The 17,559-nt window shown below is 39.1% G+C and overlaps 1 protein-coding gene across 8 annotated transcripts in view; it reads right to left on the bottom strand.

Moving 5' to 3' along the window:
- The window catches only part of TLL1 (tolloid like 1), a 268,880-nt gene that overhangs the window by 87,789 nt on the left and 163,532 nt on the right, over window positions 1–17,559 (bottom strand). The window contains exon 1 of one of the 8 annotated variants that reach the window (XM_064148781.1): window positions 16,889–16,918. The exons of the other annotated variants lie outside the window; for them this stretch is intronic. Within the exon in view, the coding sequence (XP_064004851.1) occupies window positions 16,889–16,898 (10 nt within the window). The 5' untranslated portion in view covers window positions 16,899–16,918. Of the gene's footprint in view, window positions 1–16,888; window positions 16,919–17,559 lie in introns of those variants that run through there. 8 annotated transcript variants of the gene reach the window in all.

Here is a 17,559-nt window from a genome sequence, read left to right as displayed (position 1 = left end):
CTCCTACAAATCAAAAAGACAAACCCAACAGCAACCAACCAAACCAAACATACCCTTGTTTCTGTGTACCATCTCTTGCTATACGAATCCTAGTTCATAAATCATAATCATAGAACAGTTTAGGTTGGAAGTGACCTCAAAGATCATCCAGTTCCAACCCCCTGCCACAGGCAGGGACACCTCCCACTAGAAGAGGTCGCTCAAGGCCTTATCCAACCTGGCCTTCAACATTTCCACAGAGGGAGCAGCCACAACTCCCTGGGCAACCTGTTCCAGTGTTTCATCACCCTCGCTGTAAAGAGCTTCTTCCTAACATCTAGTTTAGATCTCCTCTCTGCCAGTTTAAACCCATTACCCCTCATTCCGCCATTACAAGACCTTATAAATAGTCCCTCCCCAGCCCTCCTGTAGGCCTCTTTCAGATACCGGAAGGCTACTACAAGGTCTTCTTGAAGCCTCCTCCTGTCCAGGCTGAAGAGCCCTAACACTTGTAGCCTGTCCTCATATCAGAGGCGCTCCAGCCCTCTGGTCATCTTTGTCACCATCCTCTGGACTTGCTGCAGCAGTTACATATCCTTCTTTTGTTGGTGGCTCCAGAACTGTATGGAATTCTTCCACACTTCTCATGTGAAAATTTTGGTGGTATAGAATCATAGAATCAACCAGGTTGGAAGAGACCTCCAAGATCATCCAGCCCAACCTATTCCCCAGCCCTATCCAGTCATCTAGACCATGGCACTAAGTGCCTTATCCAGGCTTTTCTTGAACACCTCCAGGGATGGTGACTCCACCACCTCCCTGGGCAGCCCTTTCCAATGGCAAATCACTCTCTCTGGGAGGAATTTCCTTGTAACATCCAGCCTATACTTCCCCCGGCACAACTTGAGACTGTGTCCTCTTGTTCTTAAGCCACACACATGTGGTTTGAGTTTTTCCCTAAGTTAAGGCAAGAGCCCCTGAAAACAAAATTTCTAGTAAAGAACCAAAGGGAAGGATTTGCTTAACCAGTGCTCCAATCAAGTGTGGTTTTAGCCAGCTAATGCTCGTTGGTCTTCGGATATGAGAGTGCTCAAATAATGCAGTGTATTCTGGGACAGGTAACATTTCAAGTGAATGAGCCTGGGTCACTCCCAAGGTATTGGGGGGGGGGGGGGGGGGGGGGGCAGGAAATCAGTCACTTGAGCTTCACATTTTCTGTTCACAACTAAACTCTCCACAGGCTGTCATTTCATAGACTTTTATCTGTTTGCAGCTCTTCTAGGACAAGTTTTAGGACACTATTTCAGATTGTGAGTTGATAGCATGAATACCACTTCAGGTATTACAGAGCTGTAATACTGCACTCTTACTGTGGAAGCCTCTGCCCATCCAGTTATAGGCACTGACATACACATTTTAAATTACTCCCCAAGAATATGACTCCCAAAAAGAATCTAATCATGACACTATTGTTACTGGTATAAACACATTTAAGTAATTCATTCAAATACTGTATACAAATTAATTTGTAAAAGTGTTAATTTGAAGCATCTTCCCAGATGTGAAAATCAGTGACATTTGCAGTTTATCAATTAACCTTGCACTTGTTCTGTTCTGCTAGTACATTGCTTTCTATCCCTGAAGGTGGAAAAAAGTCCAATATTTTTACAATGCTCATTTTTTAATACAATTAGGAGAAAGAGGTCAGCAGAATCTTTTAGAAACTTCATATTCATTTTCAACAGTAGAAGTGCCATATTGATGGCAGAATCACCTATGCTGGAAAATACCTGTAAGATCATATAGTCCAACCATTAGACCAACAATCTTAAAACTAACAAATATCTAAAGAGGTAGAAGGCAGAATAGACAGAAATCCACAAGACAATGTGAAAGAAAACCAAACAGAAAATCCTTTACTACAGGTCTTCAAACTCATTTTTTTTCCCCCAGCAAGCAAAAAGAAGGAAACCTAGATGCACATTTTTACTGCATCAGAAAGCTGGGTTTGTGGCATCCTAAAAATAATTTTGATGAATATCTTAGAAATTCATGAATGCACATGGGACACTCCAGAGAGCGGTAAATGACCTAACCCAAAGTTTGGGAACAGAAGACATCTTCATGTGCTAAAATGACTTCATTTGTTTTCATAAAACATGGGAGAAACATCTGGCAGAACAGGAAAGGATTCTGGAGCCTTTTAAGGCATCAGAGCTAAGTTAATTGGAGGATTTTGGGAGTTGGATTTTACTACTTTTTCTTTTTGCTTGCCTTTCACAATGGGATACATCACATTTCTGGGACTTAGAGAAAATGAACTAGAACCTTAGAGTACAAAATTGTATGGAAGGATTGGAAGGCTCCTACAAATTTGAGAAAGTATAGTGTATGCTCTATGTGTTCTGCATATATGCTTCCTGCAACAACTCCAACCATTTGGAAGAAAACACCAAAAAGCTTCCAATTACTAAAATTAATACCTCTAATTCCCAGTCCCATGCCTGAGTGATTGGACTGAGCCAATCTACTTTTGGCAATATGCAATGCCTCAAAGGTTAATTATTGGATTTGCACTAAAACAAACTCTCTTGATAAAACAATACAAACATCTCAGGGAAATAAAAGCTCCTGGCTAACTCCAAAGGGATACTCTGAATACTAACTAAAATCCTGAAAAGAAAAATGCAGCTGCTGAGCTGCTGTCACTCTCATTCCACAGGCTGTATGGTACAAAGTGCAGTGCTAACTACTGGATAACTATCAGCCCATATTTTGTCTCCCAGGACCCAGCACAGAGCTACACTGTATTCCTCAACATCTCACAAATCACCTGTCAGAGGGCTGCCCCAGGGGATTTCTGCTGGACCTTGTTGCCCTACTAAGACCACCTTTAATCTCAGCAATGCTTCATGTGCAAGCATGGAAACACTACTATGCTAAACAACTGAAACTAGATCAATAAGTACGTTTTCTTCAAGTATAGAATAAAATATTATTAGTCTCAGCACAGGGATATGAAAACAACCTTTCTTCTTAACAATCACAGGCTTCTGCTTGGTAAATGGATTTTTTTCCTGCTATCCACATTTCAAAAACAGAACTAAAATTGAAGTCCTAGTTTCAGTTAATATATTTTGTGGGGCTTTCTTTTATTTAACTTCCAAGACATAAATACTGAGCAAGTGAAACACAGAATAATAGAATCGACCAGGTTGGAAGAGACCTCAAATATCATCCAGTCCAACCTAGCACCCAGCCCTCTCCAGTCATCTAGACCATGGCACTAAGTGCCTCATCCAGTCTTTTCTTGAACACCTCCAGGGATAGTGACTCCACCATCTCCCTGGGCAGCATAATAGCACAGGTTATGAATTAATATATCTGTTGTTTTTTTTCCACATAAGTTTCCAGATTCTCTGTTCAACAGTATCAAAATTAAAAGTCCAATCACATATCCCATCAAAATTTTCAGAGAATACCCAAAGGTTCATTGTTTTAATGACACAGCACTTAATAATACAATAGAAGTGTTTAGCTCTATTTTAACATAGAAATACATAACTGGTTGAGCTATTGAATATAAAACCCCACTGGCACAATCAGCTGTCATATGCAAGTTCCCATCATTTATCAAGAACTGATTTTAAAATAGCACATTTCCTTCACTATTCCTACTGAAAACTTTTTTTCTATGATACTTCCCCATTTGAAGCTGACCTCTCTTACTTGGCTTTAGACTCCTTTTTTTTTCTTTAAATGTGTTTACCACTCCATTTTCACAATGCAATGGTAGAGGCTGTTCCTCCTACACAAGTTTAAATTATGTCGTCAGAAAGTACAATTTTCTCACAGTATTAATAATACTGTGAGAATATAATAAAATTCAATAGAAACATTTAATTGTTGACATACAGTCTTAAGTTGTGCCGGGGAAAGTCTAGGCTGGATGTTAGGAGGAAGTTCTTCACAGAGAGAGTGATTTGCCATTGGAATGGGCTGCCCAGGGAGGGTGGAGTCACTGTCCCTGGAGGTGTTCAAGAAAAGCCTGGATGAGGCACTTAGTGCCATGGTCTAGATGACTGGATAGGGCTGGGTGATCTTGGAGGTCTCTTCCAACCTGGTTGATTCTATGAATATATCAAAATCCTGCACAGCAGGATAAAGACAGCTATAGCTTAACATTACTAGCAAAGTAATGAAGATAAGTTGATTCGTAAAGAAAGGCATAATGGCAGCATGAGTTAACTTGTTAGACAAACTTTACACTCAGAGATAAAAACAAATACTTAAATCTCAAGAGTATAGAATCATAGAATCAACCAGGTTGGAAGACTGTATTCTGCACTCCAGAAAAAAAAAGGTTGCAAGTAGACCCTGTGCCATCGTAAAATAATAGAAAGCAAGAAAACAGATTTCTAGAAAGCAGTTAGAAAGAAGAAAAAGTGCTTGACGTGACAGTCAGAAAAGGGAATTGCCAATTGAAAGTATTCCTTGTATGGCCTAATTAACTTCATTCCTGCAATTGAAGCAAACAATCCTAGATATAAACACAAGCGAAACTGCTGTTGCCCTACAGACACTACAGAAGAGCAAAGTCTATCCTTGGAGGTAGTACAAAGGAGACAGTCTCTGGAGAAGAGACTATGAGAAGAGAAAATCACTCTTGTGTGAGTTATCATAAGTACCAGCTAGGAGGTAGTTTCCTAAGGGAAAAAAAAAAAAAAAAATTAGTCTCATGATATTCTGGAAGAGAAAATCAACTGAATTTCAAGAAAAACAGAGATATAAAATCAGTGCCTAGCATGTGCAGGGCAGTTGGAGTAACAGCTCTAATAACATTCCAATCTGAAGACAACATAGAGCCTCTTGCATATCTTTCAGAAGATGAATTTGATCCAATCAAGATTTTTTTTTTAATACTAAGCTGAAATACATACCTGTCAGTAAACCTGCTCTTTAATGTTTACAGCATTTAAACAACATTCCTGTAAAACACTCTGAACCCCAGCAGTCACACAAGGCAGTTTCCTAGGATGATTTCATTAGCACAAACTGACAGAATATTTTCATTCTCGTTGCTTCCGAGAGGGCAGGATAAACACATCAAGGAGACAACCTACAATTCACAGATCTGGCTTCTGTTGGCTGTCCTTGATGCCTGATGTTTTGCAGAACATAGAATCATAGAATCATAGAATCAACCAGGTTGGAAGAGACCTCCAAGATCATGGCTTCACCCAAAAACTTGTTAAGGTATTTGTGGCTATCAGCTAATCAGGAAGCACACTACAGCAGACAACTAAAGCTATCACCACAAGATGTGGTCATTTCTAAGCAGGTTCAGTACCAGTTGGAAGGACTTTTCATGGTAAGACCAGCATATTTCCCACCACTTTATACTGTGGATCTTCAAAGTGCTCCCTAAAAAAATCTATACAAATCCTGAATTGAAAGGACAAGGTAAATTCTTAGCACTTGACAGAAATATGTGTTGTTTTTCCGAATGGCACAGGGAATGATAGCAAAGATTCCTAGTAATCTCGTGATCCTTGAGTGTACTATAATCACAAAAATGAGACGCATAACAAGATTTGACTTGCGGTAAAGTTATCTGAAAAGCAAAATTCTCTTGGCTATAAATGATGGACAGACAAATGAACAGTTTTGATCTGCTCACTTGTGTTTTTCTTGTCAACCTATTTGATCTGGCAAAGTCATCAGTCAGTGAAGCAAAAGCAGCTTTCAGGAATGGCATCTTTGGTATTTTGCACTGGGGCATTATTATAATCAATGAGGCGGAATTTAACACGGAGCACTGTACAAATGGTATTAATAGCGCATCACTGGGAAAGGTATTTTCTGAAAAATCAACTCCCAAAGTACTCTCAACTTCAGAAATAATAATCTGAAATCAGAAATAAAAATCCTACATCAGCAGGAAGCAGAGAAAGCACTTGGGTGAGTCTTCTGTCTACTTATTTAGAAAACAAAATAACTTGGGTTTGGAGGAAAAAAAAAGAAACCAAATAAAAATTGTGCCACCACACATAAAAAAAAAAGGATACAAGATAAAATGTTGACTGAATTTTAAACCACTACAAATACATAGTGATAAGCAGCTACCCAAGATACACATATGGAGTGTACAGCTATGCACACATCTTTTCCAAAACTTGCATCTAATGCTCTTTGCTTCTTTCACAATCAACAGTACACTGTTGGGAGATGCAAGTACACTGTGCTATTGAATCACAGAAAGGCAAGAATTGGAAGAGACCTCCAGAGATCACCCAGTCTAACCTCCCTGACAGAGCAGGATCACCTAGGGCAAGCCACACAGAAAAGCACCCAAGCAGGTTTAGAAAGCCTCCAGAGAAGGAGGCTCCACAACCTCTCTGGGCAGCCCATTCCAGTGTTCCATCACCCCCACCACAAAGACGTGTGTGCTCATATTGAGATGGAACCTCCTGTCTTCAAGCTTGTACCCACTGTTCCTTATCACTGGGCACCACCAAAAAGAGCGGCACATTCATCTTGACACCCACCCCTAATATTACAGCTTTGACAATCTTCAGAATCATGCAAAGGCAATTTGCTTCCCTGAGAACATGATTTTTTTTCACACCTGAGCACATGGAAGCAGTTTAAAATCTGTATCCTTTTAAACACCATACTTTTTCCTGATCTTACCTAATACTTCTTGCAGGGATATATAACAAGATTTTTTCTTGTAGTAAAATGCCTTAAAAAGCAAAACTCTCTTGGATATACATATTAAAATATTACTCAGAATAACAAGGAGGTGTTTTAATGGTTTGTTACACACTATAGTATTAATCTGTCAGCATATTAGCCTCTCAAACACTTAAAGTATCCTGCAACCAGTTAAATGGTAACAATTTTTGCCATTCCTATACTGACTTCTGTTCCTTTCCTATTATCTCTGTTCTCTCTTTTTAATTAAAACAGAAAGGCTCATAGTACATCTGAAAAATCAATGTCTACAGATAAAAATATGAAAAATCATTTCAGATATGTTAGGCAAATACAACAAAATTCTATTCCCTACTAAAATATGCTTTAAGTTATCAAAATATATATTTCTTTAATCTTCTACATTTTGATAATCTTATGCATCTCTTCACATATTTCCACTCACCAGAGAGTGCAGAACTTTTTCTTTCCCCCACAAAACTATTCTCAACAGTACCTATGTCTAGGTGTGCTAGTTTGAGCCTAGCTAGAATGTTTTGCTGAGAAGAACTAGATTATAGGCTGTGAAAGGAAAACAAGGCTGATATCTACCTCACTCACTGGCTTGCTGAGATGTATAAGAATCAAAACATAGATAACACTTGGCACTTCTGCTGGGGAACTGGCTGACCTGCATCTCTAACCTCACCCCTCTCTGCCGTTTCTTTGGCTAATCCATTTCACTTCCTAACCCCCTGGCCGAACCTCCATTCTTCCTTGGGACTGGGGTAAGGTTGAGAGGGGTAGGGGAAAGGTGAAAGAGTGGTGGCTGGGAGCCCTTCCTGGGGACTCAGGTTTCTGGGAGGGCTGTTGTCTTTCTGTATTACCATGTCTATCTCTGTCTATAAATGTATATACTGTAAATATCTGCTTGTATATTGTGCTAAGATGTAAATAATAAGCTTCATTCAAATTTCCAGAGCCAGCTGAGTCTAGTCTGGGTGATTTCTAAAATTGTGGGGGGATGGGCAAAACCCAAACCATCACACTGGGGAGGGGGGGGAATTCTCCTGAACATTTGCATACTTCTGCATCTAATTTCAATTAAAATAACTTTTTGTAAGAAGCACGAATGAAGAAGAGTGCATGACACCTACATCTAAGTGGCGGGATGCAGACTACCAGGAAAAGATGATTGAAGTCAATGGTGAGCACTTGCAAAATGTGAGCCAGTTTGGCAAAATCTGATACTGTACTGCAGTCGGGAAATTAGATAACAAAAGGTTGGCAATGTGCATTCTGCTCCTCAATAAAAAAAGATTTTATCAGATACACTAACAGCCAAATAGTCACAATGTGTCTTTCCTCACAATAACATGGACAGGAATACCTGGCAGTACTAAAATTTGATAGTATTTTGTTTGGAATCAAAATCAGTCTGAACTGCATGCTAAGATGACCTTTCATTTAAAAAAAAAAAAAAAAAGAAATTAAAATTAAAGTCTATTTCTTCTGAAAAGAACAAAACAGCAAAATGCATTAAGACTAATTTCTGTAACTATCTAGACATTGTTAGTTGTTTCACTGCTATAAAATGGAATATTTTGCCACCAGTAAAATTCATGTGGCTTTCTCTATACGGACTGCCAACAAGCCTTAACTAATGAATTAAAGAAATAGAACAATAAGCTTCTTTTGCAAAGATAGCAACTCATGGTAGCATTTAGTTCTTCTAATACCTCAACTTCACTTCTACCATGCATTTGAATTAAGCTTTTTGGAGGAACTGGAGCTCTTCATTCTCTCACATGACATTTTACACTAGTTAATACACCAAAAGAAAGGAAGATTTTCCCACAAAATAATGAACTGCACAATTTTGCACCTGGTATGTATGACTGGGGGGGGGGGGGGGGGGGGGGGTGGGGGTGGAGAATTCTACATTCATTATATGCAAAGAAGCAGCAAAAGAACCCAAATATAGAGGGAAAAAAATGGAACCACATTAATATTGTTATAACATAGGATTACTTCTGAGACAAGGTAACTTGTTACATCATTAAGACGGTGGCATAATAGAATCATAGAGTCAAACAGGTTGGAAAAGACCTCCAAGATCATCCAGTCCAACCTAGCACCCAGCCCTATCCAATCAACTAGACCATGGCACTAAGTGCCTCATCCAGGCTTTTCTTGAAGACTTTGAGAGACAGCAACTTTACTACCTCCCTGAGCAGCCCATTCCAATGGCAAATCACTCTCTCTGGGAAGAACTTCCTCCTAACATCCAGCCTATACCTCCCCTGGCACAGCTTGAGACTGTGTCCCCTTGTTCTGTTGCTGGTTGCCTGGAAGAAGAGGCCAACTCCCATCTGGCCACAACCTCCCTTCAGGTAGTTGTAGACAGCAATGATGTCACCCCCCTTCTCCAGGCTGAACAACCCCAGTTCCCTCAGCCTCTCCTCAATGGACTTGCATTCCAGGCCTCTCTCACCAGCTTTGTCACCCTTCTCTGGACACGCTTCAGTATCCACTACCTATTGTCACAAAACAAGTAAAGCCTATTTTAAAATCATGTCCTAGCTTTTGGTGCAAAATGAAAAGTCAGTTTCTAATATGGACAGAAACAAGGACCATGCTTCAATCATCAACGTTTGTAATCCAACACTGTAGCACAGACTTCTGTTAGATGAGATGTAGGACATTAATTAGCAGTAGAGGAAAGCTCTTACCCCAGAGAGGGAAACTGCCCCTGAAGCCAAGCTCCAAGTCCAACAGCAGTGAGGGAAGCCAGGCCCCATCCATGCCTTTCTTTTCTCCCACCCTGGAGGTGGGATTCATGGGATTCATGCCACATATTTGTGCCCCCAAAGGAGGGAGAAGAGTTGCTGAGGCTATGGTTTTATGGAGTAAGCCTGGCCAGACTGTCTGTCTCTCCAAGTTTCCCAGGAATTTTGAGAACTTTCTCTCCCAAGAAGTACTGTAGGAGACCACGAGGAGGTAATTAAGGATAAGACGTAGGACTTTGATAACTTGCTTCCCTGCAACTCGCATTCTCTATTTGCTCCATCAACTCCAGCATAATAAAGTCTAGTGCTTTGGTGGCAGCCTGGGACTTCCTCCATTGACCTGTCACATTTAGGGCAGGGATTTGGCAGGTTGACACCATTTTCCTGGAAAAATGAGCAATCAAAAAGGAAACGGCGTGTCTGAACCGTTTAAACTCAACTAAATCAGAATAAAATTTGATGAGATTAAGAAAAGGTGTTTTTCTAGCTCTAGGGCCTTTTCTCCTCCAGATTTCCCTGCCCTAAAAGTCAAAGAACTCTTAAAATACCAGGTGTAGTAGTCCACTCCAATTATAGAATTATAGACCATATATTTGCAGGAATTTGCACTTGAGGATTGTGATCCTCATTCTTTAAATCTGCAAAATACACAAAGGCCATAACACAGACTAGGTTACCTGGCAGTGCAAGGGACACCTCTTTAGCAGCAAAGCACAGTTTTGTTCTGAAATCAATTCTAAGGCTTGTTACAGTCAGTGGAAGTTACTCTTTAGCTACGAGGAAGCCTATGCAAAGTGTTTGTCAAGCTTAATCCAGTACAGACATGTACGAACACTAATAAATAAATAAATAAATGACACCACGTTAAGAACACCTTTTCAAAGTCTTTTGGTCTAATGTAGAGCTCTGCCAAGTTACTGAAAGGGCGGTAGAGAAAGCAAAGGAAACACCTTCAGGTATGTCACAGTTGCACTATTTGAACTTCTGTACTGATTCCAGTGGTTGGACAAACTCCAAATTACCCATCCAATTATGCAATCAACAGTTTGCCTCAGCCACGGATGAAGGACCTGACTCTCAAAATGGACATTTCACAGAAACTGTGCCTCTGTCACTGCCCTTTACAAGGAAATCTCAGAAAAAAATCTGTCTGTATAGTGTTAAATTAAACACCACCTATGTGAATTCTGGAGTTTCAATTAAAGGGTTTTAATGAATAGAATACCTGAATACTTATTTGTTTAGTCTAGATACTTCCTCTGAACTCAAGAGTATCCAAAATACATCTCATTTGATTCTAAGCTCACCCTTCCAGCAAGAGGAAACAGACAGGCAATTCAAACTATGCATCCCTATCAGTATCTCAAATAGGCAGATCAAATGATTGACAATGGCATCTCCCAACTCATTACAGCAGGACAAGAGGTGACCAGCTTAAACTAAAGACTGCCTTCTAAAAGGCTAAAGGTTAAGGGAGGTAAACACTATAAGTGTTTCTCGTGCTTTATAGCACATTACCTTCCCAATGTTTTTCAGATGCAATGAAGAAAAATGGGTATATAACTCTGTGTCTCTCTTCCTTGATTTTTTTTTTACAAGTAGGTGTCTTCATAATTACTGTTACTCTTCAGAAAACTGCGCACCTAAAGATGCTTGACAAAATTATGTCTTATCGTTTGTCAAAAATCACGTAGTCCCCTGAAAAAAAACCTTTTCAGGTAATTAGTAATCTTGGCAACAAAGTCTCACATTGGATAGAATCTTTCCTGTAGATTCTTAGGCAAATTACCTAATTACTGGAGGAGCCAAAGACAGTTCAGATTCAGACATATTTAAAACATCACACTCCTGTGGATTTCCTGGTCTTACACTGATAAAGGGGATCAAAGAAAATAATTTGGAGCATAGGGCATGTGATTATCTGTGCTCCATAACTGTTAGTTTATTCCCTCACTCTGTCTCGGATTGCTACACCTTGCTGTTTCCAAGACAAAAACTTATGCATGGTCTTAAACTCAGTTCACTCCAGGGACCACTTCCCAACAAAATCACAAGTGTTCAGATGCTATCACAGATGCACCCAAAAGGCTAACCTGGCACACAAGAGGGGAGGCAACCTTAGATATATACAGCCTTGTATCCTTCATCTCATGTTGTGAAACTACTGCTTCAGTCAACCACAGCACAGTCCTTGCACTACTTAAGTACTCTGAACCAATAACAACATATAAAAGTGTAATTCATCAATTTTTCCTGAAAACACAACATTTGGTCTCACTATGAATCTGGAAGAGAATTACAGTTATTTATTCTTCAGGGCTTAAGATTCAGGAGTATTTCTTATTAGTCTTAAGAACACCATTTGACATCTCTTGAGTACTCTTTTGTTTCTCTGGAAAATGTGTTCTATGTTTCAGAGAAACACTGCACAGCTTAATTCACATTTAGCAAAAGGTTGTAAGGCCCATGGGTGCAAAGCAAGATCTCATGTGAATTATATGACATGAAGTCTTAGCTGAGAAAACTTCAATTTAGAGAACAAGTCAACCTGCTCATAAAATTACTCATTTGACTAAAAATACAAGGAAGAATCATTCACTCTTCCATTTACAAAAGACAGAATCTGAAATTACACACACTTGCAGGTGAGAAACTATTTGTTTTCTTGGAAACTACAGTTTCCAAGAACTGCAGTACTGCAGCACAGGAAACTACAGCTTCCAAGAACTGCAGCGCTCCAGTGCATGAAACACTAGCAGATCAATGTTTTAGGCTCCAGATGGGTATTCTGAAATTAAGTGTAAAGGCAAAAAGCTAAAATACTTAATCCTCTTACAATTTATTAATCCGTTTTATTAAGAACAATGAGCGTATCACTACATTATTTCCTTAAGTGTATTGAGTAGGAAAAACCTAGTGCTAGACAAATAAAACACGACTTCATTAAACCTACATTTTTCACTACAATGAAAATTAAGCTCTTTCAAACACTGCCTTAAGGCAGCAGACTTTGAAACATTTACTTAATCAGCACTCTTAAACAAACTTACTTAACGGTATTTCTCCGTTACCAGTCACTGTGAGAATCCTTAACAATGCTGAAAATCCCTGAAAACAAACAGTCAAGTTGAAAGGCAAATAGACTCATGCATAATTGACTAGAGAACTAAAGTTTAAAGAATGAGTAACACCAAAATCAGGAAAACTAGGTGCAATCCCTAGCACCTTAAAGCAGCAAAGCATCCTTACTGCTTCAGGAATAAGAAAACTAAAATTAAAACCTAACAGCCAAACAAAACTGGCAAACAAACAAAAGCCACCTCCCAACACACAAAACCTCAAACGAACAAAAACAAGGAAAAAAAAAACAACCAAACAAACCACCAAACCAAACATCGGCAAGAAAACACAACCTTACAATGAAAACAAACTTAAACCAACCAGGAAAACACCATCCCAAGGAATTTACAAAGTGAGATGCATGCAGACTGTGGCTAGTGGAAATTGAGAAAGCACAAGTGGCAGCTATGAAGTTCAGCATAAAATGTAGCAACTCCTTCCAATACCAGCAAAGCTGACATCAAGTTCTCTTTCTATGCAGAAAGGCAGTTATTCAGGGGCAAAATCCCATGCCAATTAGGTACACCCCAGAAGTGATGGCCGAGACTTTCCGCGGTTTATTTGCCCTTCGATAGGAGTGATTAAGGCCCATTAGTGTCACTGGAAGGAAGGCATGCATAGCAGGGGTGGAGGCGCTGCCTCAGACAACAGCCGGTAGCTCTGCCCCGCAATTAAGGCACAACTCAGTGATGAGGGTAGCAGCTGCTGGAGAGAAGGAGCTGGGGGGGGGAAAGTACTATGTGTGTCAGAGAGAAATAGCAGATTCAAGTACGAGGAAAGCTCATCATGTCTTTTGGTTTTAATCACACCTTTTAAAGGAAAGAAAGTAGCAGAGGAGAAGATACAGGTTCTAACTGCGTTTCCTAAGCAGTTAAGTTACAGGGATTGTAAATAAGAAACTTCTAGAGCAGGCAACAAAATCTGCAGGCTTCCATCATTTCAGACTCAGTGTTGATAAGGGTCAAGAGGAAAATCCTTACTTTTAGGAATGTTTGCTGTAATCTGTTCCCTGAAAAATGACAGCTATGGAATGACTCAACTAACTGCTGTGAAAAATCATCTGTTCTGCAAAAGGCAACTGACGACTTCTTTGCCATCTGGTATTTAAGAGACTATTTTATGTGAAGAAAACAAATCATGATTTACAGATTAGATTCATCCCAACTCACACAAAGTTAAAATCCATTTATTTTCTTGACTGCAAATTATCACCAATTTATCTTCTTAGATGTGCAAAAACATTTGTATCACAGCTGACCTGCGGTTTCTAAATCTGCAAAATGTTCTTAGAAATCACGTGTGCAGATTATCAGTGCCAAAATCCATCATGTGGATGCAAGGGAAGAAACTCACCCACTAGCCTCTTCACCAGTAATCTTTTCAAATTTATCCCTCAGTGAATACCTAATCAGAGGAGCATACAAGAAGAGACACAGAAAAGTCCAAAATCTTCTGAGACAGTTCCTCAGTGAACATACAACTTCAGAACCATTTATAGCTTCCTACTTTCAGTTATCTTCCAATCCATTTAGGAACAGAAATTCTGTCCATTTTGTTTTAAGTATAGCAGCTTCTAATTTATATATCAGCCACTGCATAAATACTTCTGCCTGGGGAGTTATATACAGTACTTAACACCTGACATTGCAAATCACTGCTCAGCCTGCTTACAAAAACAAACCAAAACAAATAAAATAAAACAGGATTTGCACATATTAAAATAAATTCTCTACCTTGAATCTCTAAGTATGCAGAAAGAGTGATCTTTATATACACCTAGAAAGCACAAGTTGAAAATTTGGTCCCATAAACTTATTTGACAGTTTCAATAAACACAGAAGTTTATTCCACAAGCTGTAAGACAGAGGTTCTGAAACAAAGGCAACTCCATGCTTGGTCTCAGAAGCATAATGCAGAGGGATGTGTAATCTCTGTCTGACCCAACACCATGCATCCCATCAATATACTGAGATAAATTCTGATTCTGCAAATATTTACTTACAAGAACATCCAATGGAACTGGCCAAGTATGTCTATAGGTCTATTTATTGACTCATACTGAGTGTCTGCAAGACAAAAATCTACTTGTCTTTCTTGATAACATGCTTAGAGCGCCAAAAGGAACTGGACCATGCCTACCATCACTTATATTCAACAGCACTCACCAGGTCCACCTTAGCTACTCAGATGATTTGACTGGCTGCAGAGCAAGTGGGAAAAGAGTTGAAGTCACAAACACAAACTATTCCCTTTCTGTTTCAGCAAACATACAAACATTAACTTCATTTAAAGTGGTTAGCAACAGGTACTTTTTGAAACCTCTTCTCTCACCAGGCACTTATTCACAGCAAAAAAGGCTTCTGTATCATCTGCAGTACTGGATCAAATAATGTTTGGCAAGTGAGAGGCTTCACTGTAAAATTCAAGTGGCTTACCAAGAGCACCCATGTAACTTAAAGATTCAGAGTTGTTTCTAATACCGGAATAACAGATTCAACTTAAAGCATGTGCTTACAGTTTTTATAATGCTTTCATAATTAAAAAAAATACTTCAGCTGCTTTCTGCAGTCTTACTCTGAATTTGTGTACTGAATTAGCCTCGTTAACATTTCACACACCCTACCTTATTTGCTTTTCTCATTCCAAAACAGAAGCACTGCTGATAGAAATCAGACACCTAGACAGAAGCTCAGATCACAGTTTAGTAAGCATGCTTTCAAAATATCCCCATTTTAAGAAGCACTGTTTATAAAGCAGACTTAGATTCCATTTCAAATCAAACTAATTTAAATTTCAGTAGAACAACTATCTGTGTCACCCTGTTCCCTACTCTGCCAAATCTGATCACCTCAATGGTAGCATTCAGTCAATCCTTCTCTTGGCTTAATCTTTGAAGAGACTCTTTGTGCTAAACGGTAGGTAGGGGTGTTTTCAAATACTTTAACACTCACTCAAAACCTGTACCTCACAAATCACTTCAGTGAGCATTCAATACGCATTTTATTGCTAATATATTCAGAAATTGAAAAGACTATTACAAATAAACACTTGTAATAAAGTGGATATAAAAAGCTAAAATTACTCATATACATATTTGATAAGATTTTTTTAAAATTCAATTAGGTAGAAAAAAAATTACTTTATTCCTCTGGAAGTGCTACTTTTGCTGTGATTTCACTCCATTGTTTAGTGAGTGCCAACTAACAAATTTCCAAACCAAACAAGCTAAAATACATTTTGATGATGTGTTTCTTCACCTTTCAGCTGAAGTTATTAAGTAGTGACCAGTTTGCTATCAACACTCCTACTTGCTTTTAAAATGTTTTGTCCTCCCATCAACTTACACAGAGCACCTCAGAACATAAATGCATAAAGACTGATTCACCATTTGGCACCACTGACCAGTGAGGGGGAGATAGGCTAGCAACACTTTTTTTCAGGTCAAATCTACTCTTAGTACTATCAAGGTAAAACTAACAACCCTATCTCAATCTGTATTTTTCTGCTACATCTACAATAAAGTATGAAGAAGAAACTTCATATAAGAGCTTTCTATTGTACCTGAAAATGTTGTCTTGGCAACCAATTTCACTAATTAATGCTGTTCACACTCCACATTTACTGAAGTTTGGTCTCATCTTTAAGAATGGTTTAGTTTGAGTTAACATTGAAACATTAGCACAAGGTGCTTTTAAACTGAAGCAAGAATGGCCAAAGGTGGCAACTGCTTCGTTTAGATAAACTGATCTCTAAGCCTATTTAATTTAATCACTACACTTTTCTTGTGTACAGAAGGCTTTTTCTTACCAAAGCCTCTTGAAAAGGTGCAGGCTACAAGGAGGGAGAGAGAAGAATGCTTGAGGGACCACGCACCCCCAAAGGAAGTTTAGGTACGCAAGGCTTTGCTTGAATACTTCCCACCTAACAAGCTTGCCATACGCTAAAAGCTGTTAGGACAGTTATATTTGCATGAAAAGGGAAGAGACTTTTAACCACTCAATGTGTAGGATAAGAAGTAATAGATGCCCTTTTTGCCACCTCACTGAACTGAAAAGCTGCAACTTAGGCAAGCCATGACTGAATAGACTAATACTCTTCCTTTTTTTTTTAATTCAAAATCTATGCAATTACTGCATGAACACAGAGAATAAATAAAGGAGTTATTCACTGAATATATTACAATTAATAGAAGAGATTTCATTTGCCACAGTCCATGTTTAAGCAAAATGAACAAAAGTATATCTTTGTGAAAGCAAATTTCACATACAAGCAATCTGAGCACTGACCTCTCCAGCAGCATTTACCTTTTTCCATATAATAAAGCCTCTGTGGATGACAGTGCACACACTTCTGTTACAGTGCCTCAGGAGAAAACCATAACTCAGTGAGGCTGGACCCCACCTCACTTCCTTCAGTGACAGGTGCCTGACAATCCTTGTGCCAAAGGCATGCAGCTGTGGCTTCCTCCCTCCTCGTAGGAGTGTTAACTCTATCCTTGCCAGCCAATGAACAACCCATACGGCTTGCAAAGATACACCTCCTTCTCACTTAATTTGTCTCCTGGGAGGTCTCTAGTGTCTTATCCTTTTGCATCTAACAGCATTTTGCTTCCAGGGTGCTCTATACTTTCTTTTCTCATCTTTTATAGCATCTTCAGTTTTTTATATTTGTGTAAAATATGAAAGAGAGCTTTGCCAATCTATTGGTTGCTCCATGACTGTTTTTTTTCACACCCAGATCAACTGACATCAAAGTGAGATTTTCCTCTCCCTTTTTACTAGTTCATATCTCCCATCCCTATGTTTGTTTTCTCTCAGATTTTTCACTCCTGCCTTTGATTTTTCCCCTTTCATCTCACCTTCCTTGTTTGGTAATCAATAATGACCATCTAGATTCCTTAACAAGTAGAGGGGAAGTTTCTTTTTTCATCCAGGAAATAGGACACTATGAGAAGTGCATAATGTGAGAAGGTGCA

The sequence above is a fragment of the Pogoniulus pusillus genome, chromosome 9 (genome assembly GCF_015220805.1).
Source record: "Pogoniulus pusillus isolate bPogPus1 chromosome 9, bPogPus1.pri, whole genome shotgun sequence".
In the NCBI taxonomy this organism is placed as follows: Eukaryota; Metazoa; Chordata; class Aves; order Piciformes; family Lybiidae; genus Pogoniulus; species Pogoniulus pusillus.
Note: the sequence above shows the minus strand (reverse complement) of the source record. Positions and strands in the feature narration are given on the sequence as shown.